Genomic DNA, 24,536 nt, shown 5'->3' on the forward strand with positions numbered 1-24,536 from the left:
TTTAGAATTCAATCAAAATGCATTTTCACAACACTACTTGAAGATAATAATCTTGAGGATTGAGATTTACTTGGTCATCTTCTGTGATGAACTTCATCCTCTTCAACTTCTCGTGTTTGTCCCTTTGGTGGTAGTACTCATTGAGGTTTGGGTCGTGCAGACTGTTGTAGCTGGGCTTCATGATGTGGCAGTTGGGGTCACTGAGGTTGAAGTCAAATGTGGGCTGATACAACTATGGGAAAATCCAGATAACAACAGTTCACAATCTCATTCTATGTTGCCTACTATGGGTCCTTTTTTAAAATGTTATTCTGGACCTCGAGGGACCTTTATAAGGTTTAAAGACAGATTGATGAAAACAACCGTTTCGTGGCAGAAAATAGATTTTTTAGAAGCTGCATTCTCAGTGCTCCGTTCGCCGCCATTACATGGATATACTTGGCTCGCACTGGATTTTAAATTTCTTCTACAGACACCAAAGTTATCTCGGTCTTATAATATGCTGTAAATAAGGTCCAGGTTGTCAAAAACGAGCATTGTCCTTTAAGGTTAGGGTTAGGTTTAGGGTTAAACCTAACCTTAACCCTGAGTGTTAAGGGGGTATGGTTTAGGGGTTGATTTGGTACCTTTAAAGGTCTTACCTTTGTCCCAAGGCTTGAATGTGAATGTGAATGTGTCAATGTGAAGGTAAACCCAGGCAAGCCAGGAAGTTTAGTATTTGCATGTGATTTGCTCATTGGTTGAGGGGTCTTTGTAGTCTGAGCGGTCATCTTCAGTGGAGGCTCCCTCAGGTTGAGGAGCTACTCCTCAGTAGATTCAGGCTTTTGTCTGAAAAGAAGAGAATGACACAGTGCTGAACATTATTTACACGTTTAATCACATCTATGTATAAGGTCATTTTCAAATTCAGATATTAATCCAATTAATACAACCAACCAGGCTACTATCACTCACTTTTAGAGCAGTTTCATGACTGAGGCCTAATAGTCATGCAAAACATAGGCCTACTCAAACTAAAATAAAGTCATTTGTTTGTAAAGCAAATTTGTAATTTGTAAAAACTTTAAAATACTAGTCAAGCAAAATGCACTTGAACAGAATGGCGGGGGTGGTGAAAAGTATCTCTACCTGCTTTCATGCTACACTGGTCCATTTCTCACCATCGCAAAATGTACGGTTTGTCTGATAGTTTAAAAGGTGAGGCTTCCAAGTGTGAGGTCATAATGCCAATTTATGACGTGATGTCAGTGGACACTAGAATACTGAAACTGTTCCATGGCACCTATGTTTATATGCCAATAGCCTACATTTTCGCATAGTTTAGGAATGATTTGACAGGGTGGATGGTAGGCTACACCAGTCAATCTCAGAATCTGATCAGGTGGCGTCACTGTATATTCTAGGCTACTTCATTGTATAAACCCAGGCTATCAACGGCAGTTCTCTTATTTGACCAACTGCCTCCTCCAATAGAATCTGATCAGGTGGCTTGTACTGTATATTCTACTTCATTGTATAAAAAGTAATATATAAATAAATAAAACTAACTAAAAAACAGTCAACCTGAACCTTGGTGGAGTGGGTTTGAAGGTCTGGACCCAGGCTATCAACGGCAGTTCTCTTATTTGACCCACTGCCTCCTCCAATAGAATCTGATCAGGTGGCGTCACTTTCGAATTATGTACCCACTCAGAAGCTATATTTCCAAATATTCAAGATGATGAAATCTAGCTAGTTCTTACATGGATGATATAGATTAGACTCGTTGGAAATTAATTCGTCCATTCCTACAGCAGGAGGCGCCATTTCACAGACTCGCGTAAAGGCTGTTTGAGGGGGAAGTTGACAAATTTGATTGGAGGAATCGCTTCTATCAACTAAGAAAGATGGCGGAAGTTGCAGAGCTCCAGAAACTCAAGGTTTACAACCCATGTTTATAACGTTTTAAACAAATATTTGTACTTTCGGGAGGACGGGATGAGTCTATAGATTGTATTCGACCCATTATCCGCTATCATGCAACCGATCGCTCTGTCTAGGGACTCGGTAGCCGAGCTAGCCGCTTCTCTGGCTGCTCGATCAGGTGTGCACGCTGCCTGCCTGCCTGCTGACTGACTCGGCTAGATGGCTAACTAGCTAGCACTAGCGAGACGAATCTTTGAGGGCTTGTGAATTTCACTCACTATGCAAATGTGGTCGACTATGTATTTTTACATATATGTATCTCTAAATACGACTAACTTTGTCTCAATGTTTTACTATAGATTCGGGTTTGGGATGTTTGTGCTTTGGCTAGCCCGCTAGGTAGCTAAACGACGTTAGCTGTTTGGGCAGCTTGATAGGAGCTAACTAGCATCTCTTTTAAGATTATTCCTAGCTGTCGGAAACATGAAATAAGATATGAAATGGATAGCTAATGCGTAATTTTATCTAAGTCCAGACTTTAATATCGTTGATGTAACTTTGATAATGTAACTGGGAATTGCATTCTTGCCCCCTAAATGCCCCAACGCTAAGTGATGTCTGTTCATTGATTAACCTTATTGCAAACAGTGAAGATGAGATTGAGAGTTGTGTTTTTTTTAACCTAACCTTCAGTTCTCCCTATCCCTCCTCCAGCTCGCAGAGCTGAAGCAGGAGTGTGAGGCAAGAGATCTGGACGTCAAGGGTAACAAAGCAGAGCTCATTGCTCGGCTGCAAGCCTACCTGGACGAACATGGTGGTGAGGCTACATTACCCATCGTTACAATAGGTGGATTCAGTGCACATGAAACACACAATGTGATGAATCATTAAAGAGATTAACAGATAAATGTCACGTTCACGGCACATTGGCTTCATAATTGGTCATTTCAGAAATCATTGCCTAACAAGCAGTAGCTTACATGTGTGACCTGATGATTAGTAACTCAATTTTCAACAGATGACGATGTAGATGTGAATGAAGATGATGTGTTGGGAGAGGACTTGGAAGTAAATACCTTTTTTTTTTTACATTTTTAATGCCAATTGCTGAATAATATCGATGTACTGTATGTTGATCACCGATCGTTATGTTTGTCTGCTAGGATTTCTCCAAAATGGAGGATGCCACAGACCAGGAAAATGAGAAAAAGCAGGTTGCTGAATCTAAGGAGTGAGTTTCTTCTCAGCAGATTATTTGTTCCCGCTGGAAACCCCTTGGGTCTATTGAGATTATATAATATTGCAGTAATATTGTGATGAGTCCATCAAAGGTCCTGAACTGGTATGCATATTTTTCTTTTAGAACAGATGAGAAAAAAGTGGTGAAGATTACACCGCCAGTGACTGTGAATGAGGTATGTAGGCCAAATCATCTTTTGTTACACTTGGATATTCACACACACTAGAGAATAGTTTCCCAGGCCAGATATAGATGAAGTTTGGCATACTTATTATCTTCAATAGAGATCAAGTTTCAACATTGTTGAACAGCCAGCTTTTGAGCTGGGTTTATTTATCTTTTAAGATTCATGCCTGCTCTTAATGCACTTGCCATGACATAGTTGCATCCCTTTCCATTATGTGCCTGTTGCCCTCCCAGAAACCCAGACCTCGGGTCCTCTAGAACAGCGACCCATTTGTTACCGGGCCGCACGGAAAGGATAAATTGCACGCGTGCAAACTGCGCGAAGCACAAATCCTGCCCACAACGATGGGACTCATGAGTTTTCATAATAGACATCCTTCATTTCACCATTTCACAGCACAAACATCCACTTGCTTAAGTGTGGGGCTTACAGCAACGTAATTATTATGCCAAAATGACACCAAAAAGCATTAAACCACTGGTCAGTATATCTCCCCCATCTAAAGGTCTCCTCACCAACTCTGTAGCCTACTCCTCATCTCCACCATCATCTCTCCCTGATTCCAAGTTGTTCTTCTGTGTTTTGAAGTGTCCTAATGCTACTGACAGTTAAGGGCTGAATGCTGAACTGATTGTGGCTGCCAAGTAAATCCCCTACCTGATATTCGCACTGTCCACCAAAAATGGCATAAAAATATGTGCTCATTTGGTTCATAGAGAAATAAGGTTGCATTTTTATAGCTAGCCGACTCATCTCACGCTTGTTAAGTGAAGAAAGCGAGATGCATGTAGTTGGCAGGCATGGCATGGGGTTGACCGTAGCACTGCGTGGGAGTGTATCCTGCCGCGTGGAACTACTTTTTACCAGACAGCGGCCGTCGAGAACCGCTGATCCAAACCACGTGACAAGCGACGCTACGCGGTCAGAGTGCCGAGAACTACGTCGACCTCGTACATTGACCGGTTGTTGGGATGGTTGTAGACACCACATCCTACGGGCATTCCATTTTCATTAGATGGATGATTCATTGTGTGTACCCAGGGGTGAACATTAACTTTTTGGCTCACGGTGAGTCACCTGCCAAGGGGACTGTAGATGAAAAAATCTACCGGCCAAGTATATCTTTTTTTTCAGATAGCCTTCCGAAATCTAGTCGCCAATTGGAAATTTGACCTGCATTTGGCCGGTGGCAGGTGTTAATTTTCAGCCCTGTGTGTACCTGCCTGTCGTTATAGGCCTTAGATGCAATAAGTCTTCTAAGCTCATAGTGAATAACACATGTTTTTCTTTGCGCTACCAGAGGTTACAGAAAAGGGCGGAACGCTTTAACGTGCCTGCCTCTGCCGAGAGTAAGAAGGCCATACGCGCTGCCAGGTAAGTGTGCAAAAAAAGGTCCCCTGACCACTGCTACTTTCAAATCTCAAATGATGGTGGTTATCCCTGACACTAGGCTGTATGGATGATGGTGGTTGCATTTCTCTGTTCAGGTTTGGTCTGCCTGTCACTTCTCCAAGTCCAGCTGCAGGTCAGTGAATCAGTCCCAGTAGTGTTGCTTAACAAATCAGATCTGGGGTGCAAACTTGTCCAAAATAGGTCATTTGGTGATTCGTGTAGATGGTAAATGGGCTGCACTTACATAGCGCTTTTCTCCAAAGTGCTTTACAATGAAGGCCTCTCATTCACCCATTCAGACACACATTCACACACCAATGGCTGCAGCCGCGGAGGTGCAGCACACATCTCCATTATCAGGTCTCTTTAAGAAGGGTGACAACAGGACATGCTTAATACTGTCTTTGTGTTAAAGCTATCAACTACAGTAGGAATGGCTCACATGCCCTTTTGGCTCACTGTCAAACCAAGTGCCACAAGCAGAGAGTCTGCAACATTTAATCAACTCGCAGTATCCGTGTGCTTCAGGTTTCAGTAAGTGAGACGCCAACAGCAGGAGCAAAAGAGATACCTGAAGAGATGTGAAAATAAAAACACCAGTGCCTCCTATTAACCATGTGATAAATCCCTATATGCTCATGCTAAAATTGACTGTAAATTCACATTTTAAAGCTGATATTTTAAAGAAAACTAGAAAAATTGCCCGGGACTCACCTAGAGGGTTCGCCTCTTTGACACCTTTTTCACCCTTGATGAGATTGCATCCCTGCACATTCTCTCTCGCACACACACACACACCTGTTAATACAGGTATTTATTCAGCTTTGACATCCTGAGTGTTCTGTGGCACATTATTATATAATCATGTCTCTTGTCCACAGGTGTTTCTGTGAATAGTAAACCTGCTGTGAGTAGTATGAATTCCTCTTCATAGAGCTTGTCAACTAATCAAACTGTCAACTAATTTCATTCATGCAAGCAAAGTGAGGATATGATCTCACATCGTTTCTTTCCCCCTGTGCCCCATGAAGGTCAACACTGAGCAGCTCAAGAAAAGAGCGCAAAGGTTTGGTGGGAATGTTTCCTCCATCTCCAAAAAGGTGAGCATATTGTATATTGTATGCTTTATCACAATTTAAAACCTGACAAAAGTTTAATTATGTACTTATGTAGATGTAGTTATACTTCCCATTCAGTTAGATTAAGTCCAGCCGTTGTGTCCTAGGTTGAGGAGGAGGAGAAGCTCATCAAACGGAAGGAGAGGTTTGGGATCCTCACCAGCGCTGCTGCTGCCGTTGGTGCAGAAGACATTGAGGTATTTTAATCATCAGATGTACAGTGGCTTTTCACTATTGTAGCTCAAACTCTGTATGAGATTGGAAGATCAAAAGAGTAAGGCTAAATTGGCTTCATTTTTTTCCCCCTCCACAGGCAAAGAAACAGAAGCGCTCTGAACGATTTGGAAAAGTCTAAATAAGTGATGGAATTTTTAGTGCAGGTTTTTATAGCTTTGTATTTTGTGTACTGTACATGGCTTGTTTTTCCCCTGTTTCCCAATTTTGTAACATTTTTGTGATTAAAATTGTTTTCAGTTATTCCAGATTTGCTGTGATTCTTTCTATGGGTATACACCTCAATTTCAAATGGAGTACAAGGTGCCAGACGTGATGGGACTGCGCAGATCCTGCAGCGCCATCTAGTGGTGGTTCTGCCCCGTTCTGCACCCAGTCTCGTCGATGACGTGACTTCCGGTGACGCTCAATTTTTTTTAAACATCGTCCTTCTCAGTAATGGCGGCGTCGTTCCCTTCTCCTTCTGCAACAAACAACAACAAATGGTATTATACCAGAGAACAGATCGAGAATAGCCCGTCGCGACGTGCCGGGCTGGATCCGGACAAGGAATTGTCCTACAGACAACAAGCCGCGAACCTCCTCCAGGACATGGGACAGCGACTCAATGTGTATCTTTTGTGGGGAGACGACTTGCGTCTCATCTTGCTAATGTTAGCCTAGCGAGCTAACAGGGGAGGTGCTAATGTTAGCCTAGCGAGCTAACAGGGGAGGTTAGCCTAGCGAGCTAACAGGGGAGGTTAGCCTAGCGAGCTAACAGGAGAGGTGCTAATGTTAGCCTAGCGAGCTAGCAGGGGAGGTTAGCCTAGCGAGCTAACAGGGGAGGTGCTAATGTTAGCCTAGCGAGCTAACAGGAGAGGTGCTAATGTTAGCCTAGCGAGCTAGCAGGAGAGGTTGCTAATGTTAGCCTAGCGAGCTAGCAGGAGAGGTTGACGCCGGTTTTGCGGCAAGGGTATTTATTTTTTGCCAGCTAGCTGGTATTGGTAATTCTGCTGATTTTCCGATGCTTTGTATTGAGATTGTGGTTTACATTAGGCGTTTAGTAGTGCAAACGTTAGCGAGCTGTGCTCATTAGCTAGCTAGCTCAGGTTAGCTGGAGCCACGAGCTGGTCTGTGCTGTGCTAGCCTGCTAGCGGGCTAGGCCTCTGAGCTGGTCTGTGCTGTGCTAGCCTGCTAGCGGGCTAGGCCTCTGAGCTCGGCCTACGCTTCCCAGGGAGAACAAAAGCTGAGCTTGAAAGATGCAGCTGCAAGTTGGGTTAAAACGTGCAACTAGCACAGGATTGCAACAAACGTGTACGTTTTGCTGATAATGATTTGATCACTAGTTACCTACTAGCTACTGAGTTGGCTAGTTCTACAGAATGGTTTGGATTGGCCCTAGCTAGTGGGTCGGGTGCCAGCTAGCTAGCTCCTGGCTTCTGTACATCGGGAGTTGGCTTTACCACGCTAGCTATGTCGGAGAAGTGGTTAAAATACCCCCCAGGTGAACGTGGAATGATCTTAAGTTGTCGTTCTGAAGCTTTAACTTAGACGAAGAAAGAAGCCACTTTTGCAGTAAATTGACGCAATGTTCATGCATTATAGCGAGATGTTCTCACTATTGAACTTGAGATGCTTTGAAATGGAGATGTTCTGAAATTGAGATGTTCTCGCTATAATGAATGACTAAATGTAACTGGTTATTATGTCAATAAGTAGAAATACTTAGCTTAGACATGATGTGTGGTTCGACAAAATGTGTGGTTCGAATGAATTGATGTGGCTGAGAAACATTGCTTCCAACTTCAGCTATTAACCTTAACCATTATTCATCAGATCCCAGCTTACAATTAATACTGCCATTGTGTACATGCACCGATTTTACATGGTCCAGTCATTCACTCGATTTCACAGAAATGTAAGTACTTGTATTTTCTTGCATATAACTTCTGGAGCTCAAAGTGGTGGTGCAGCTGCATGGACCAGCTACACGACATTTGAAAAATAATTGCTGTTGGGACACCTGGTCTGAGTGTCTGCTTTGTGACCAGGTCATAGCTCCAGCCACACTCTTCTTGGCTGCGAAGGTTGAGGAGCAGCCCCGCAAGCTGGAACATGTCATCAAGGTGACCCACGCCTGCCTGAACCCCCATGATCCATCGCCAGATATTCGCAGTGATGTGAGTATTCTTAGGTTTTGACTTTCATTGTTGCTTCTTACAAGGCCCCAAGTTAATTTGGAGGTGATGTCTGTGAGAAGTATTGGGTTTGAGGATTGTAGATGTATTTGTACAAAACCCTAGGCATTTTTAGACAGAGCTTCCGCAAATTTGCTGCAAATAGGTCCCGCAATGGACCCACAATATCTGCGCTCTGCCCATTTAGATAGAGGTGTAATATTTCCATGGCAGCTCTTTGTTTAGATAGCATTCCGCGTCTCCGCATTTAAAAGAGGGCCACGCTTCCGCATTTAAAAGAGGCGTGAACAATCAGCAGTTCACTCACCATTCAGACGAAAAGGGGAGTCGGGCCGTTGCGGGAATATCACTACCTCAAAAGACGGAACAAAAGGGGGGAGAATCTGTTACACCAATCCGTGTCTGTTCAGTTTATGCCAACGGCGAAACGTACGATTGGCGCAAGTTCTACGTCTTAACATGTCTGTCTGAACGACCCCCCTGACTACATTTGGTCAGTTCTCCGTTGAAGCTGTCATTTGTAACACTCACATCCCACTTTTCTCTCCCAGAATGGATGATGTGCAAACGGCTTCATCCACCCCCCACTTTTTGTAAATCTTAAGCCAATTTAAAGCCACTAGTGCACTCTTGGTTTCCCTCTGTCTTACCTTTACTATTCTGTTTCCTAGTTGAAATGCTTGATTGTTTGCTTGAGATAGAGGTTTGACTGAAAGAGTAAGAGTTACTGTGTGATCTTCGGCCATTGGATTTCGGAAGGTAAGGCTGCTGCTTTAGAAAGCCAGCGATAGTGAGGGGTGGAGAGAGAGAGAGAATGCCTCCCAGTGAGTAACCTGCCTGTCCTCTCAACCTCAGGCTTACCTGCAACAAGCCCAAGACCTGGTCATTCTGGAGAGCATTATTCTCCAGACCCTGGGTAAGTTGGGCGGGGAGAATGGGCTCCGATTCCCCAAACTAGAGAGATGTGGTTAAGGTACTATTCACCAGTGTTTCCCTTGTCCACAGAAGTGTGTTGAGGGGTTGAGCAGCATTGGAAACCTCTAGTCCCTCATGCTCCTACCAGCCCTGTATTTAATTCTGGTCTCTTCTTTCTGTTGTCCTCATATCAACTTTGCAGTGCAGTTGTTTCTTTCGCATTTCCCTCTTTATTTTCCAGTGACTTTTTAAGCCATTTAATTTGAGCTAAAGGATATTGACGTGACAAGATGACAAGCTGTGATATGGTATACTGAATTGAAGAGAATCACCCATTCTATATCTGTCCTGTTGTTTTTTTTCTTGTCTACATTTTTGAAAATCACACCAGAGAAGTGATTCCAAGTCAGCTAACATTGATTCATTTCTGAATATTGTTCACTTCCTGTAACCTTGGCTCAATTTGTGGGTTAAATTGTAACTTTTTTTTGCCAGACCATTGATTCCCTACTCACTCATTCCCATTTCTTATCCAGGAAGACATTAAGCTGTGCATAGCCAATCATTACCTACCTAATTTGACTAAAGCCCATGAGAAATTGTTTTTTTCAGGGAATTTGTTCGTGTTACTGCGCCGCGAGCAGTGATGGTATAAATCCGTACCTGCTGAGACGAACTGCCGCGACCTCTGCCATGACAACCTGAATGTCTGTAAAGTAGTAAGGGTAGAGGATCCTGTTCTATGGAGTTTGGTTGCTGATGGAACCTTTTCTCTGTCTCCCCTCTCCCCCTCCATTACAGCGTTTGAAATCACCATTGACCATCCACATACTCATGTTGTCAAGTGCACCCAGCTCGTCAGAGGTAAGCATCAACAACTCTTCACTCTCTGCCCCACTGTTCACCGATGATGTGATAACTTCGGATCAGCCCTGAGTTGACATGGCAGGTTTTAATTGTACTTTTTGTTTCCGTTTTTTGTTGTCCCAGCGAGTAAGGACTTGGCCCAAACGTCATACTTCATGGCCACTAACAGGTATATGCACTCTTCTGTGAATAATCTCAACATATCCGTGTTGTCTGATCTAACGCTGTCCCTTTGGGGTGACGTATGCCTGTTTGTGCGTGCTCTTCAACTGAATACGGTTCTGTCTTCCCTTCCCTCCTTTTTCCATGTCATGCCGGCGGCTCCCTGGGACCCACCCTGCTGTGTAGTCTACACTTGACCACCTTCTGCCTGCAGTACAGCCCGCCCATCGTGGCCTGCGTGTGCATCCACCTCGCCTGCAAATGGTCCAACTGGGAGATCCCCGTCTCCACAGACAGCAAGCACTGGTGGGAGTACGTGGACCCGACTGTGACCCTGGGGCTGCTCGATGGTACGTTTTGAAAACGCTCAGATTTGGATGAGAAGTCCGTTCTGTGAGCCAGTGATGACTAGGAAGTGAATTTGCTAGGAGGAAGTCATCTCTTTAGATCTAATGTTGGCGACGTTTATCATTTACCAACCAGTGAAGCATCTTTGTCGTTAAATCTTTAAATGGATTATTTTCCCAACAGAGCTCACGCACGAGTTCCTGCAGATCTTGGAGAAGACACCGAGCCGTTTAAAACGCATCCGCAACTGGAAGGTAATTCTGTTAGTAGTTGTAACTACTTAGTATCGGTAGTGCTGTTCTCCCAGCCCTGCCTCTGACACGCCTGTCTACCTGTGGTCCCAGGCGGCCGGTCAGACCGTGAAGGGGAAGTCCAAGGTCCAGGATGATGCTGACCAGACAGACACCATGATGAGCATGATCTCCATGGCCTCGTCCGAGAGCACGCTGGCGGGCCTGATGAGCCTCTCGGCCCCGGCCTCCTCCTCTTCCTCCCTGGAGGACAAGGAGCACGGCGCGGCGGGCGGCGCCCAGCACTGGCAGCCGGGCGGCAAGGCCGACCCGCAGCCGGCCAACCACGAGCTGCACGCCCCCGCCAAGGTGTCCCTGAGTGAGTACCGAGCCAAGCACGCCGACGTCCTGGCTGCCCAGAAGAGGAAGCTGGAGAACATGGAGGCCAGCGTGAAGAGAGACTACGCCACGGCCGCGCAGGCTCTGATAGGCCAGCAGAGGAAGGAGAAGCAGCAGCATCACCACCAGCAGCAGCAGCAGTCGGGGTCCTCGCACCATTCCAGCTCGTCGTCCTCGGACGTCAACAACCCCTCGCCCATCATCCTCAAAATCCCCCTAGAGAAGGAGAGGCATGAGCGCAGCTCCCTGAAGATGCGCTTCCCCCTGGGGACGGGGCCCGGGGGCGGAGGGGGTCACGGCGGGGGCAGCCGGACCCTGGACCCAGACATCAAGGTGCGAATCCGGGTGCCGGAGAAGCGAGGGAGCTCGGGAGAGGAGGGCAAGAGCAGGGACAAGCACAGAGAACGCTCCAACCACCACCACCACCATCACCACCACCACCACCATCACTCGTCCAGCGGCGCTTCCCTCTCCTCTTCCTCACATAAACACTCCTCCAGCGCCGGCGGAGCCGTGGGAAGCAGCAAAAAGGTCCCCAGCGACTCGTCTAGAATGAGCTCCTCTTCCTCCTCCTCGGCCTCGCGAAAGAGGACCCACTCCCAGGAGTCCTCGGCGAGCTCCCACTCTTCCTCCAAAGCCAGTAAGTCCTCCAGGAACTCCTACCAGCTGCCCTCTCTCTCCGCCTCCTCCGGACACTCTCTGGGCCACGGCCCCGACATCCTGCCCTCCCTGGGGCTGCCCCACCACCAGGGGAGCTACGCCCACTCCAAGGGGGACAAGGCTGACACGAACGGTCACAACGCCGGCGGAGCCAGCCAGTCGAACGAGTATCAGGACACGTTTGAGATGCTGAACTCACTGCTGAGCGCTCAGGGGGTCCAGCCCTCCCAGCCCGCCATGTTTGACTACCGCTCCCAGTACGGGGAGTACAGGTACAGCGGCGGCTCGAGAGGGGGAAACTCCAGACCACCTCCCCTGCCTGTTGAACCGCCCCCCCCTCTGCCACCTCTACCCAAATGATCTTCATTGGATGCATTGCTGATTATTTTACTTGGCTGCCACCTAACTATGTTACATAAAACATCGCTCTGTGATTCTGGCTCCTTTTTAGTGTTTTTGTGATCATGTTTTTGTGGGTTTCAACTTGACAGCAAAGAAATGTACTTTTTATACATTCAGTTATTTTGGGACTGTTCCATTGTTTCACCATGTGTACTTGGGGGCAATAATGGGAGGCTTTAAAAGCTTGCAAAAAATACCATAAAAATGAATTATTTATGAAATATGTAAATACTATTTTTGATGTTGATCGGTTTTGTATCTCATTAACTCATGGGATGATGGGACCTGGTATTTTAGCCATCACTGTTTTAAAGGAAGTTTAACATTACCCTTTGAATGCATTGTGGAAACTGAAACTTATTTGCTTCACTTCCTAGATGTTATGTCATGCTAGCAATTTGTCTTTTTATATAATGTTTTTAAAGTATATTTATCGTTAGTATCGAATGCTTATGAGGAAAACAAACTTTTAAATGGCCTACCCTTTCTGCTGTGTCCTGTTGGGCAGGGGGATAGATTTTTTCCTTACACAGGCTTATTTGAAAATGCATGTCTCCAAAGCCATCATTTTCATTTGTTTGTTCAAGTACTGTAGTCACTGAGGCATAGTTTTTCTTCTCAGTTTTGTTGATAACTTTTTTCTCTTTTTTGTAATTATATATTTGCATTATTTGGTAAACAATGTTGTACAAATACTGTAAAATGACTAAAGTGGACATAAAATATTTTTACATTTTGTTAAGAAAAGGTTGCAAAAAATCATGTAAATTATGAAAGCTTTTACTTTAGTTTTTAGATTTAATGTGTTGCAGTCATTGTTTTAAATGGTTGTAAAATGTTATGTCATAATATTCAAATAATTACACTAAGGACAGTTTACTCTACATATCTACGTACATTTTATTCACAAACAAAACCATAGCAGTATAAATCTATTGATGATGGAGCAGAATTGTCTTAGGTGTTTTGAAACAGAACTGATAAGTGTTATTCCCATTACTGTCTAAACAACATTTCCTTAATGGGAGATTTTTGCAGGTGTGTAAACCCATGATAAATGTTTATTGAATGATTCACGATCAAGCAGTGTCTTTTCATTTCTCTGTATACCTCAGAGTTATGTGTTTGTGGCTATCTCAAGTGGTGGACCAGGTGGTTCTGTATGTGATGCACTGTACCACTACCCCGTGTTCTTCTGATAGACATATCTGTCTGATTTCCAGCAGCAGGATGAATCGTCGCTCTCGAAGACATAAATGAATGATAACAAAATAATGCTGATGTAGCTAACATGAACATAGAAGGATGACACTCATGCAACTCAATGCAAAAATCACATACCTAGCCATGTTTCTCACCATGAGATCCAGTTTTATTCATGCTTAACATCTAGGCGTTAGTGTTTAAGTGGTACCACATAAACTCTCAGGTCTGAAACTGAATCATTTGGGGATGTATCTTGTTAATGAGCTAAAGGTCTGCATTGTTTTTGTGAACACTGTTCCTTTTGTAATGTGGTTGATAGAATCCCATGTCAATAAATATTTTAAGAGGGTTGTGTCTCGGAGTTATTTTTTTCATGGTATCTAAACGTACAACCATTTTGCACAGTTCTAGTCGCTTTTCATCTGGCTCACTCATTCAGGTCTGGCTTTGTTTTCCCTCACCTGAATTGACGGACAGCAGTGACAGCCAATCGTCTTTTTCACACGAACAACTAAACGCCAATCAAATGTCGAAGAGGGCGGGCCCAAGTTTCTAACACAGTCGAAGGAGAGTGAAGAACAGAAGAGAACCAACAGTGCGGCGCCTTGCGAGCCTGGCGACACGAAGAGGGGAACGAGGTAAGCTCCAGCTATCAACTGAAAATGTGAGAAATGTAGTCGATTCTTTTTATCATTGGCCCATTTCAGTTCCAATGCAACTTAACTACAGGTTTAGTCAGTGAATAAACTAGTAGTTTAACCTGCAACATGCGTAGCGTAGCTCAATCGTAAAGATAAACAGCTAATGCCCAAACAAAGATGGCTGAGCTGAGCTAGCTAGCTAGCCGCCTCTGAGTGACGTTGCGCAGAATAGGCGGACTTGGCGCGTGATTGAGTTCTGGTGCAAAGGACGAGTCCGCGCTGCAAAACAGCCTTCATCTGGTCAGTCAAAACAGCCTTCATCTTGTCAGTCAAAACAGCCTTCATCTTGTCAGTCAAAACAGCTGCTTGGGATGCTGTTTTAACTACGATCAGTCATATAATTTTAATGATCACATCAGTTGCAATGAATTTATTACATGTGCAGTGAGTGATCGCTTATCAATGGTGGAAATGGAGATAATTCAGTTGCAATGAAATTCTTCCATGTACAGGACAGTGTACAGTGAGTGATCGCTTATCAGTGGTGGAAATTGAGATTATTCACTGGGGAAAGGCCCTTGGGGTCCTAGAACCCGGCATGCTCCCCGTGAAAAAAACATTAGCTAAATTCTGGATTCTTCTGCATATGTCCATAACCTAATTTGGAGTGATTTATTTACCAGTAAAGATCAACAAAATGCATTTAAGATGGACCATGTCTCACCAATGGACCAGCAGAACTCATGTAAAACCGGGTGTTTTAAGATACTAAGATAAATAAACTGCTTTTTCACTGGGAACAACAGCCTATGAACTGAAGCCTGGAGCCCTTAGTACCAGGGGGCTGGAGTTGTTCTGGTGTTTCTATTGCTAGTAAACCCAACCATGATAATACAGTTTACACAGTCATTAGCGCGTTATCAAACGGGTGTCAAACACAGGCGATAACACTGTAAACCCAAATTGCTTGGATGATTATCCTACTCAAAATGTGCAGAGTTCGGGATAGATCGGGGTTGGGCAGCCTGCACTACCCTCTGCAGCGCTTTGAGGTTGAGGGCAGAGCAGTTCCCAGACCACGCTGTGATGTTCCGTCACGATGCTCTCAGCTGGGCTTCTGTAGAAGGCCGGTAGGATCGTGGGCCCCATGCCAAACCTCTTCAGTCGTCTGCGGTGAAAGAGGCGTTGCTGTGCCATTTTCGCCGCATGATCGGTCGGTGTGCACATCCCAGGTTAGGTCCTCAGTGATATGGACAGTTGGACACAGAGGAACTTGTAGGCTAGTTGCTGACTCTCTACAATGTACCCACTGATGGTGATGGGGTCCAGCCTCTCTTCCTGTAGTCCATCAGCTCCTTGGTCTTGTTGATGTTGAGGGAAAGGTTGTTCTCCTGGCACCACTGTGTCAGGGTGTTGACCTCTGTCCTTTAGGCCTCATCGTTGTCAGTAATCAGGCTTATTACCGCCGTGTCGTCAGTGAGCTTGATCACCCTGGTGGAGCTGGGCGTGGCGGATGTTACAGGAAATAGAGGAGAAGAGAGGGTTTGGGATGGGGGGGCGGGGCAGGAAACAGAAAAGGCCAGGACGTTCTTGTACTGCACCACCGTGCCGCTCTTGAGCGATTTTGGGGTACAGTGTCTTCCTCAAGGACACTGCCGGGAGCTGGGATCGAACCGGGGACCTTGCGATCCCCAGCCGACCTCTCTGCCTCCCGAACCACTCCCCCCCCCAATCACTGACGTAACAGAGGCGTCCGTCGTTCTCTTCCCTCCAGGATTAACGATGAATAGGATACGGATCCACGTGCTGCCGTCGAGCAGGGGCAGGGTGACCCAGACAGCACGCCCCCAGGAGGCCCAGGCGTGCTCCTTCACCCAGAGACCCTGCTCCCAGCCCCGCCTCGACGGCCTGGAGTTCTGCATCAAACACATCCTGGAGGACAAGAACGCCCCCTATAAGCAGTGCAGCTACGTCTCTAACAAGAACGGCAAGCGCTGCCCCAACGCAGCCCCCAAAGTGGAAAAGAAAGATGGGTAAGTGAATTTGGAATTGCTCAGACGGCCTCCTCGCTTTGTTGGATCACTTGTCAGTAGGGATGAGACGGTATGGATTTTTGCATTACGGTACGGTACGGTATCTAGTTACACGGTACAGTTTACGGTATTTAACGCTATACAGCATTTCACCTCCCCAACACACATAAAAACAAGTATTTTACTTTGAAGGAACTACAGTCAACACATGATGGAAAATACACACTATTGTAATTAAGCTCAGTTTATTAACAGCAAGCTTATATTAAATTACAAAATTAACTGTTGCAAGCAACTTGAAATGTGAAGTTTCAGCAGCGCATTATTGTGTAATACCGTAAACGTAATACCGTAAACACAGGGAATGTCACGGTTCTAATACGGTTCTAATAAGTTCACGGTTTTACGGTATACAGTCTCATCCCTACTTCAGACGTCAGATGTTTTGTGGCTTGGAGAAAAACAAATCAAGCGAGTGTGCGAGCCTTTACCAGTTGAAGATCTGTACTCTAAGACTCCCCGCCGTATGGATGTGGTCTCTGTCCGGCAGGGTGACCTTCTGCGCGGAGCACGCCCGCAGGAACGCCATGGCGCTCCAGGCGCAGACGAGGAAGTCGTCGTCTGGCCCCTCCCCCGAGGCCCTCCTCTCCCAGCTCAGTGGCTACAGCCGCCCAGACACACACAGCCTTGACAGCGGGCGCAGTGAAGCCAGCCGTATACTAGGTTAGAAAAAAGGCTTTACGTACATCTGTCAAAACTCCCTTTAGCTATGGCTCTTATCAGGATGTTTAACAACCAGAGAGCATGTTTAGACCCACTTGCTGGTGTATTCATTATCTGTTGAGTTGCTAAGGGGCTGATGTGTGTGTGTGTGCGTGTGCGTGTGCGCGTAGACGAGGACAGCTGGAGCGAGGAGGAGCAGACCCCTCTTGTTCTGGATCAGACCTGGAGAGGTGACCCTGACAGTGAAGCCGACAGCATCGACAGTGACCACGAAGATCCTCTCAAGTAAGAAAATGGCTGCCTCAGTGTGGGTATCGTGTGCTTAATCATTGCATTCATTTCCATAACCTAATAATATCACAATTTTAAATCTTTGGGCTCTGATCAGAATTCAATCACAAGAAATTCTAGCTCATAACAATTTGAATTATTTTTGGTCTCTGAGAACAAAAGCAGACGTCGTTTCCAGAGTGGTTTTAGATGACAGATTGTCTGGATGATGTTGTTGTTGTTGCAGACATGCGATTGTCTGGATGATGTTGTTGTTGTTGCAGACATGCAGGCGTGTACACGGCAGAGGAGGTGGCTCTGATCACCAGGGAGAAGCTCATCAGACTGCAGTCTCTCTACATCGACCAGTTCAAGCGCCTGCAGCACCTGCTGAAGGAGAAGAAGCGACGGTACCTGCACAGTCGCAAGGTGGAGCACGAGACCATAGGTACAGATCCAGGTCGTTAGAGTTAACCAACTCTAACTGGAAAACAACTAGGTGTGAAAAAACATTTTAGTTAACTGAAATAAAAATAAAAATTAGTTTTCGAAGTTAAAAAAAAAAGATAACTAACTAAAACTGTATTGTATGTTTGCAAAACTAACTAAAATAAACTAAAATGATAGAGAAAATGTCCTTAGTTTTAGTCTTTTTCATTTCACACATAAGCCTAGTATTTTGGGTGGATATTAAATGAATCCTCCAGTTTATTTATTTTAGCTGTGCCCCTGAGCAGTTAGTAACCTGACGTGCGCCAGATGGTTTGTTTCACAGGGAGTGAAACAACATGAGCTCGCGAGATCAGGATAGTCTCACGAGGCTAGCGCAGAAGAAAAAATAAATAAAACTAATACTGAAACAAATAAAAACGAAAGTAAAACTAAGCATTTAAAAAATTAAAAAATAATTTAAAAAAAACTAGCAAGCCTGCTTTAAAACTAATGAAAACTAAACTGAAATTGAAAACAAAAAGTTAAAATGATATAAAAAAAAAATAATGAAAAGAGAAAAACTATTATAACCTTGCAGATCCATAGCCCAGCTAACCCTTCTCTCTATCTGCTGCTGTGGTACCCAGGACAGATCCATAGCCCAGCTAACCCTGCTCTCTATCTGCTGCTGTGGTACCCAGGACAGATCCATAGCCCAGCTAACCCTGCTCTCTATCTGCTGCTGTGCTACCCAGCACCAGGGCTGATTTCATGATCATTGCTTGGTAATGTGTTTGTGCTGGGCCCTGTTTGCGGGAGGTGGTACTGTATAAAGAGTTTGTCCATGTTTGTTTGTGCGGGTGACAGGGAGCAGCCTGCTGACGGGCCCGGAGGGACTGTCCCTGAAGGAGAGGGAGAACCTGAGGAAGCTGAAGGCGCTCCGACGGTACCGGCGCCGGTACGGCGTGGAAGCCCTGCTGCACCGGCAGCTCCGAGAGAGACGACAGGCCGTCACCGAGGGAGCCCCGCAGGTCTGGGGCCTTACTGACTAACGCCGGGCTCACACTACAGGGTTTTTGGGACGATTTATCCCCGATTCAGTCCTCCCGACAATCGGAGGAGAAATCTGGTCTGGAACGTTGGTCGGTACCGATGTTCGGCCCAGATGATCTTGTAATGTGAGGGGTTTACAGATCCAATCTTCTACGTCCCGATCGGCTCGCAGAACCATCGGGGCGGCCCCGATAATATCAAACATGATATTTAAGATTATTACGTCACTACTTTACAAGTGAGACGGCAAGACCAGTGGTTCGTTGCTCCCTCGGGCACGATAATATCCTGTAGTGTGTGATGAGCCGTTATTCTCAAATCTTCTGTTAAGATTCTCCTTGTATGCGTGATTGCAACACGATTTAGAAATCGGTTAGGATTTTAAATATCCTGTAGTGTGAACCCGGCATTACCTACTCCGGACAGAGTGAGATCTTCAGGTCTGGGGCTTTACTGACTGACCTACTCAGGAATGGAATTTCAGGGGATGTAGATTAGGCGCGGGGGGTAGCGTTCAGGAACTGGGCTCTTCCCCCCCACCTCCCATATAACCAGAGTACCAAAGGCTGACTTCACATTGTAGTTTGTGCTATGTCCAAATAAGGACTTCCAGATCTAAGTTTTTCTATATGAGAAAAAATTAAGGGGGATTCTACATGATTGAAGAGAGGAAAACGTCTGCACATCCATTATGCAAACCAGGTGCAAGACCAACAAAGCTATACGAAGAAAAAGAAAAAGTCTGCACTCTGGAGCACATATAGAACATTTCAGGAGTTTTATTAACGTTTCGGTCCACTGACCTTCATCAGAATCATCTGATGAAGGTCAGTGGACCGAAACCTTTTGGATTCTACATGATTGCCTCTATCACTGTGTTTAACACAGGAGTGAAGATTTTTTTTTTTTTAAACATTACATTACATTTCTCTGGAACACTGTACCCTTTGCATTATGAAGTCGTTGTATGCAAGAAATAATTAATGACCAGAGTTTACCAGAGAGAGAGAGAGAACACCAGTTAGCAGCTGAGAGTGCCTCCTCCCATAGAGACGCAGTCAGACTAGGTTCAAAGTGTGCGTGCATGTTGAGATTCAGTCAGCAACACAGCATTATTCAGCAGCCTTCTTCGGGAGTGTGCATGTACTCAAACCCTCAAACTGTAACCCGGCCGCAACCGTGAATTTACCCTGCAGTCAGCAGGTAGTGATTAGTTATGTATTGGACCTTTAAATGTTTAGAAAAAAACATAGATTTTTGCCACACGCTTTCTATTTTTAGATCCGTACATTTGTGCGCCGTGTCCACCTTGTATGTTTTGTGCGCACTTTGTCACCATGATATGTTTTGCTTCCTAGAGTGGATAGTCTTGTGTTCGTTGTCCAGTCTTCCCTGTGTTTTATTTGTGCCCCTCTTAGTTCCTAGTCCCTGGTGTCTCTTCTAGGTCCCTCCTTCTGGTGTCCCCTAGTGCCCCTGCTCTTGTGCCCCCCAGCTCCTAGTGTCCCCTGCTCTTCCACACTTCGTCCTAGCCCCCTCGGGTCCCATCCCTTGTGCTCCCTGCTCCAGCCCTAGTCCCATTCCTAGTCATAGCCCCTAGTGCTCCTCCCTCTAGTCTTATCCTCTAGTCCCTAGTTACCTCTAGCTCCTCTGTCCCCTCTGTACCCCTCTAAGACCCTAGTTCTGTTCCCACTCGTGTTCTAGTCCAGTCCCATTTCCAGTCCCAGCCTCACTCCCTGTTCCCTTCCTAGTTGCCTTTGCCCTTGTGTTGGTGTCTTGTTGGGATCCCTCCATGTCTTTGTCTGGTGATTACATGTACCTGTATCTCGTTGTGTCTTGTCGCTCACCTGCACCTTGTTCCTTGACTGTCTTCCCTGTGTATTTAAGCCCTCATGTTTTCCATTGTCCTTGTCAGTCTGTTGTCAGTGTTGGTGTTGCTCCCTGTGGTCCTGTATGTTTTCCTGCATTTTGAAAGTTAACCTTTGACCCTGCGCCGCCTGCCTCCTGCGTCGTCGGGTCCTACTGTACCACCAAAACCCACAATTACCACGTCACGTGACTTGAGCCTCACCCTGGCCGTGCGCATGCTTCTGTTCCAGCCCAGCTAATCCTTATCACTCGTGTTTATTTACTAGCTCCTTCTGTGTGCTCCTCTCCTGCAGCCACACTCAGGGAGGTGCAGCCAGAGGTGTATCTCGTTTGTGGAGGGGACCCGCTGCTCCAACCAGAGTCTCCCTATGACGCGACACTGCGTCTCTCGTATCCTCCTCTGCGCCGAACTCTGATTTACACGACGCATACCGGAACCTTTCATGGCTTTTGATGTCAACATTAGCTTTACCATCAGATCTAGTATATATGTTGTTCCCTAGTTACTAGCAACGCAACTTTCATAGCCCGGCTAACCTCCATGAATCGATCAGTTAACCTCCATGAATCGATCAGTTAACCTCCATGAATCGATCAGCTAACCTCCATGAATCGATCAGCTAACCTCCATGAATCGATCAGCTAACCTCCATGAATCGATCAGCTAACCTCCATGAATCGATCAGCTAACCTCCATGAATCGATCAGCTAACCTCAATGAATCTATCCTTTCATTTCCCTCTCCGTCAACCCCCTCCCCAGTTGAAGTCAGTGGGCCCCTGATCAAGTCTGGCAGCTTGTTGTAGCTGTTGGTTTCAAACTGGAGCCCAGATTAAATTCTTCCCATGGTCTGTTGGTTCTCCCAACTGTACCCCGGGGATGGTCAATTCAGTTGGAAGGAACAAAATGCCTTAACCCTCTAACACTATTGATACTTTGAGGTTCCATTACCTACACTTCCCTTCCCTATATTTTTATATATACATACTTTTTCTGATGTTATATTCTCCATGTGCAATATTATATGAATTATTCACCAGTTATCAAGTCAGATGAACAACATGGTTTTTACTGAAAGTATTGTTTGTATTTGAGATGAATTGTTGGAGAAAAACATTCCCAGCATGCCCATGAGCTCCCTGCCCTGGGCAAAGATACAGACGGCCATTGTAGAAAACCATTCACGCATACAGCCCAGCATCTTACAGCCAAAGACAAAGCAGCATTATGCTGAGACTATAGTAAGATATTTGTGTGGCGATAATTGCAGTATTTGTATTAACAGACAGGATGTTTATACAACTTTTCTTTCTGTGAATTGTTTTGCGATTTCGATCGTCCCGGTCCTGACCCTAACCCCCACAAAGATTCCTCTCTGTCGCCATTATCAGTGTTGCCCCTGACTACAGTCTGCGCAGACATCTACCAGGACAGTAACCAGGTGCTGTTCAAGGTGTGTCCTGGTTTGAAGGACGTCCCCTGCGACCGGCCCGTCCACATGGGCCAGTCTGAGGAGCCGCGCTGTCCCCTGCACCTCCCTCTCCCTCCCCCCATGTACCAGCCGGAGCAGGAGCCCCCCCCTCCGGAGGAGCAGCTGGCCCCGGCCCCCAGGGACCTGTACCTGAGCGCTGCGGAGCTGCAGCCCAGCGAGAGCCTGCCGCTTGAGTTCAGCGATGTACGTCGGCGTCACAGCACTGTCACACACACTCACAGGAGGGTTAGAGAGGCGTCACAGCCCTGTCACACACACACACAGGAGGGTTAGAGAGGCGTCACAGCCCTGTCACACACACTCACAGGAGGGTTAGAGAGGCGTCACAGCCCTGCACACACTCACAGGAGGGTATGACGGCGTCACAGCCCTGCACACACACTCACACAGGAGGGTTAGAGAGGCGTCACAGCCCTGCACACACACTCACAGGAGGGTTAGAGAGACGTCACAGCCCTGTCACACACACTCACAGGAGGGTTAGAGAGGCATCACAGCCCTGCACACACACTCACAGGAGGGTTAGAGAGGCGTCACAGCCCTGCACACACTCACAGGAGGGTTAGAGAGGCGTCACAGCCCTACACACACTCACAGGAGGGATAGACGGCGTCACAGCCCTGCACACACTCACAGGAGGGTTAGAGAGGCGTCACAGCCCTGCACACTCACACAGGAGGGTTAGACGGCGTCACAGCCCTGCACACACTCACAGGAGGGTTAGACGGCGTCACAGCCCTGCACACACTCACAGGAGGGTTAGAGAGGCGTCACAGCCCTGCACACACACTCACAGGAGGGTTAGAGAGACGTCACAGCCCTGCACACACACTCACAGGAGGGTTAGAGAGACGTCACAGCCCTGCACACACACTCACAGGAGGGTTAGAGATGCATCACAGCCCTGCACACACACTCACAGGAGGGTTAGAGAGGCATGGAGAGTTGTTGCATAACTTGCATTCCTGATTAGTACATTCAGCTGCTAGAATCATTTTCATTTTTAGAAAGAATCTGGGCGCAAGTCTTGTACCCCCCCTCCTCCCCCCATAACCTTATTGTGCACTCTGCAGAATCATCAAAGCGCATTGTGTTGCCTCTGTGTAGGAAATGCGCTATACAAATAAAGTGATTCGATTTGAATCATAGAAGCGCGCTGACCCACATGTTGTGTCCTGTAGGACCTGGACGTGGAGGGGGACGGGATGCAGTGTCCACCGTCGCCCCTGCAGTTCGACACCGCGCTGGCCCTGGAGGACCAGACCATCCGGGCCATCGCCGAGGCCCCCATGGACATTCTGACCGGGGGGGACCTGGACGCGTCAGGACAGGAGCTCTCTGACAGGGACATGGAGGACATGGACGACCAGGTGACGTCTCTTGATTAGGGACCAGATCAGAGGCCATGGACGACCAGGTGACGTCTCTTGATTTAGGGACCAGATCGTTGTGCTCTAAAACAACTTCAAATGACGTGAGACATTGGAATGGACTTAACTAAGAGGAGTTTTGTCTGTCTTTTTGTGCTGTGAGGTGTGTTGTCACAGAGCATCTAAGCCCTTTTTTGGACTTGTGGGGAATGATAATGCAAATATACAGTATATTTTTGCCTCTGCAGAAAATACAGTATAATCGAAGCTTATGGAAAATGTCGGTCATTCATTCATTCAAAACTTTATTTAAACTCAAAAGGACACTGAGGTGCGTGCCCCTCAATTACAGCATCACCGAGTGAACAACGCACACATCAAATAAAACATCACATCACACATCAAATAAAACAATTACAGCTCGAATCGCCAAAGACAAGAGATGATGTTTTTGAAACGGTGATTGAAGCGAGAGAACCTCCATCTTCAACCTAGTCTGACTGTCAGCCTCTACCTGCTGGCTGCTCCCTAGCCTGAGTGGTGTGGTTGTTCACAGGTCGTCTCTGAGGTTGTGGGAGGCGGGGAGGATGCCACCGAGAGCTCCGCCCAGGACTCCGACGCCGCTGCTGCAGACCTCACCAGATGAACACCCCTCAGATGAACACCCTCAGTTAAACCCCGTCCCTCAATAAATGTTGAGTTGGTCAATCCAAACCCCCAGGGTTTTATCTACAGTGTAGATCACAACCAAGCCTTTACAGAACAATTGCCATAATAATAAGACTACTGTTTAGTCATTGTTAATTCAGGTATCATCGTGGTGATGTTTATTGACTACCTGGGAGCTGTTTGATTAATGTCTGGTCCTGCGCAGTTGATTTTCTATCTTTATGACCTGTGTTGTCCCTAACTTTGTTTTTCCATGACTGGAAAGATGTACAAATACCAAGATGTGTTGGTAATTTACTGAAGAGGTAAAATGTCACCGTTTCTCTTGAGTGAACTTTGACCAAATAAAAAGTTATTTTGTGACAAAATTGCCTAATCTCTTGTGGTTTCATACATTTCTACCTTATAATGCATGTGAAAGATGGTCAACTCTAAAGCGTTAATAGTCAATTCTAACGTGTCAATGGCTTGAAACTATCTCTTGGGATTTTGTTTGACGTCCAGGAATATGCATAATGCTATACCCATGAGCTTCTTCGACGTGG

General features: G+C 46.1%; 3 protein-coding genes across 4 annotated transcripts; all 3 read left to right on the top strand.

The window, feature by feature from the left end:
* The first annotated feature begins 1,826 nt into the window (after nucleotides 1–1,826).
* LOC311314803 (SAP domain-containing ribonucleoprotein-like) lies at nucleotides 1,827–6,313 on the top strand. 2 transcript variants are annotated; one of them, XM_084445301.1, is made up of 11 exons: nucleotides 1,827–1,919; nucleotides 2,620–2,752; nucleotides 2,924–2,973; nucleotides 3,069–3,136; nucleotides 3,269–3,320; nucleotides 4,633–4,706; nucleotides 4,820–4,857; nucleotides 5,606–5,631; nucleotides 5,756–5,824; nucleotides 5,950–6,039; nucleotides 6,156–6,313. In XM_084445301.1, the coding sequence occupies exons 1-11, from the start codon at nucleotides 1,887–1,889 to the stop codon at nucleotides 6,195–6,197; spliced, it is 675 nt and encodes a 224-aa protein (XP_084301427.1). In that variant the 5' UTR covers nucleotides 1,827–1,886; the 3' UTR covers nucleotides 6,198–6,313. The 2 variants fall into 2 exon arrangements, with proteins under 2 accessions (XP_084301427.1, XP_084301428.1); XM_084445302.1 differs by having other exon boundaries at nucleotides 2,620–2,722.
* A 201-nt stretch (nucleotides 6,314–6,514) lies between these two features.
* Nucleotides 6,515–13,762, top strand: ccnt1 (cyclin T1; the record flags this gene model as incomplete). The annotated part of the gene is made up of 9 exons (XM_084445403.1): nucleotides 6,515–6,687; nucleotides 7,892–7,973; nucleotides 8,107–8,235; nucleotides 9,109–9,169; nucleotides 9,970–10,031; nucleotides 10,149–10,204; nucleotides 10,384–10,547; nucleotides 10,729–10,799; nucleotides 10,890–13,762. The coding sequence occupies 9 exons, from the start codon at nucleotides 6,515–6,517 to the stop codon at nucleotides 12,192–12,194; spliced, it is 2,103 nt and encodes a 700-aa protein (XP_084301529.1). The 3' UTR covers nucleotides 12,195–13,762.
* Nucleotides 13,763–14,049: 287 nt separating this feature from the next.
* On the top strand, nucleotides 14,050–24,302 carry kansl2 (KAT8 regulatory NSL complex subunit 2). The gene is made up of 10 exons (XM_084445299.1): nucleotides 14,050–14,080; nucleotides 15,858–16,116; nucleotides 16,667–16,839; nucleotides 17,010–17,124; nucleotides 17,394–17,557; nucleotides 18,409–18,572; nucleotides 20,754–20,850; nucleotides 21,879–22,135; nucleotides 23,134–23,322; nucleotides 23,879–24,302. The coding sequence occupies exons 2-10, from the start codon at nucleotides 15,866–15,868 to the stop codon at nucleotides 23,966–23,968; spliced, it is 1,500 nt and encodes a 499-aa protein (XP_084301425.1). The 5' UTR covers nucleotides 14,050–14,080; nucleotides 15,858–15,865; the 3' UTR covers nucleotides 23,969–24,302.
* The last annotated feature ends 234 nt before the right edge of the window (nucleotides 24,303–24,536 follow it).

The sequence above is a fragment of the Borostomias antarcticus genome, assembly GCF_949987555.1.
Source record: "Borostomias antarcticus genome assembly, chromosome: 11".
In the NCBI taxonomy this organism is placed as follows: Eukaryota; Metazoa; Chordata; class Actinopteri; order Stomiiformes; family Stomiidae; genus Borostomias; species Borostomias antarcticus.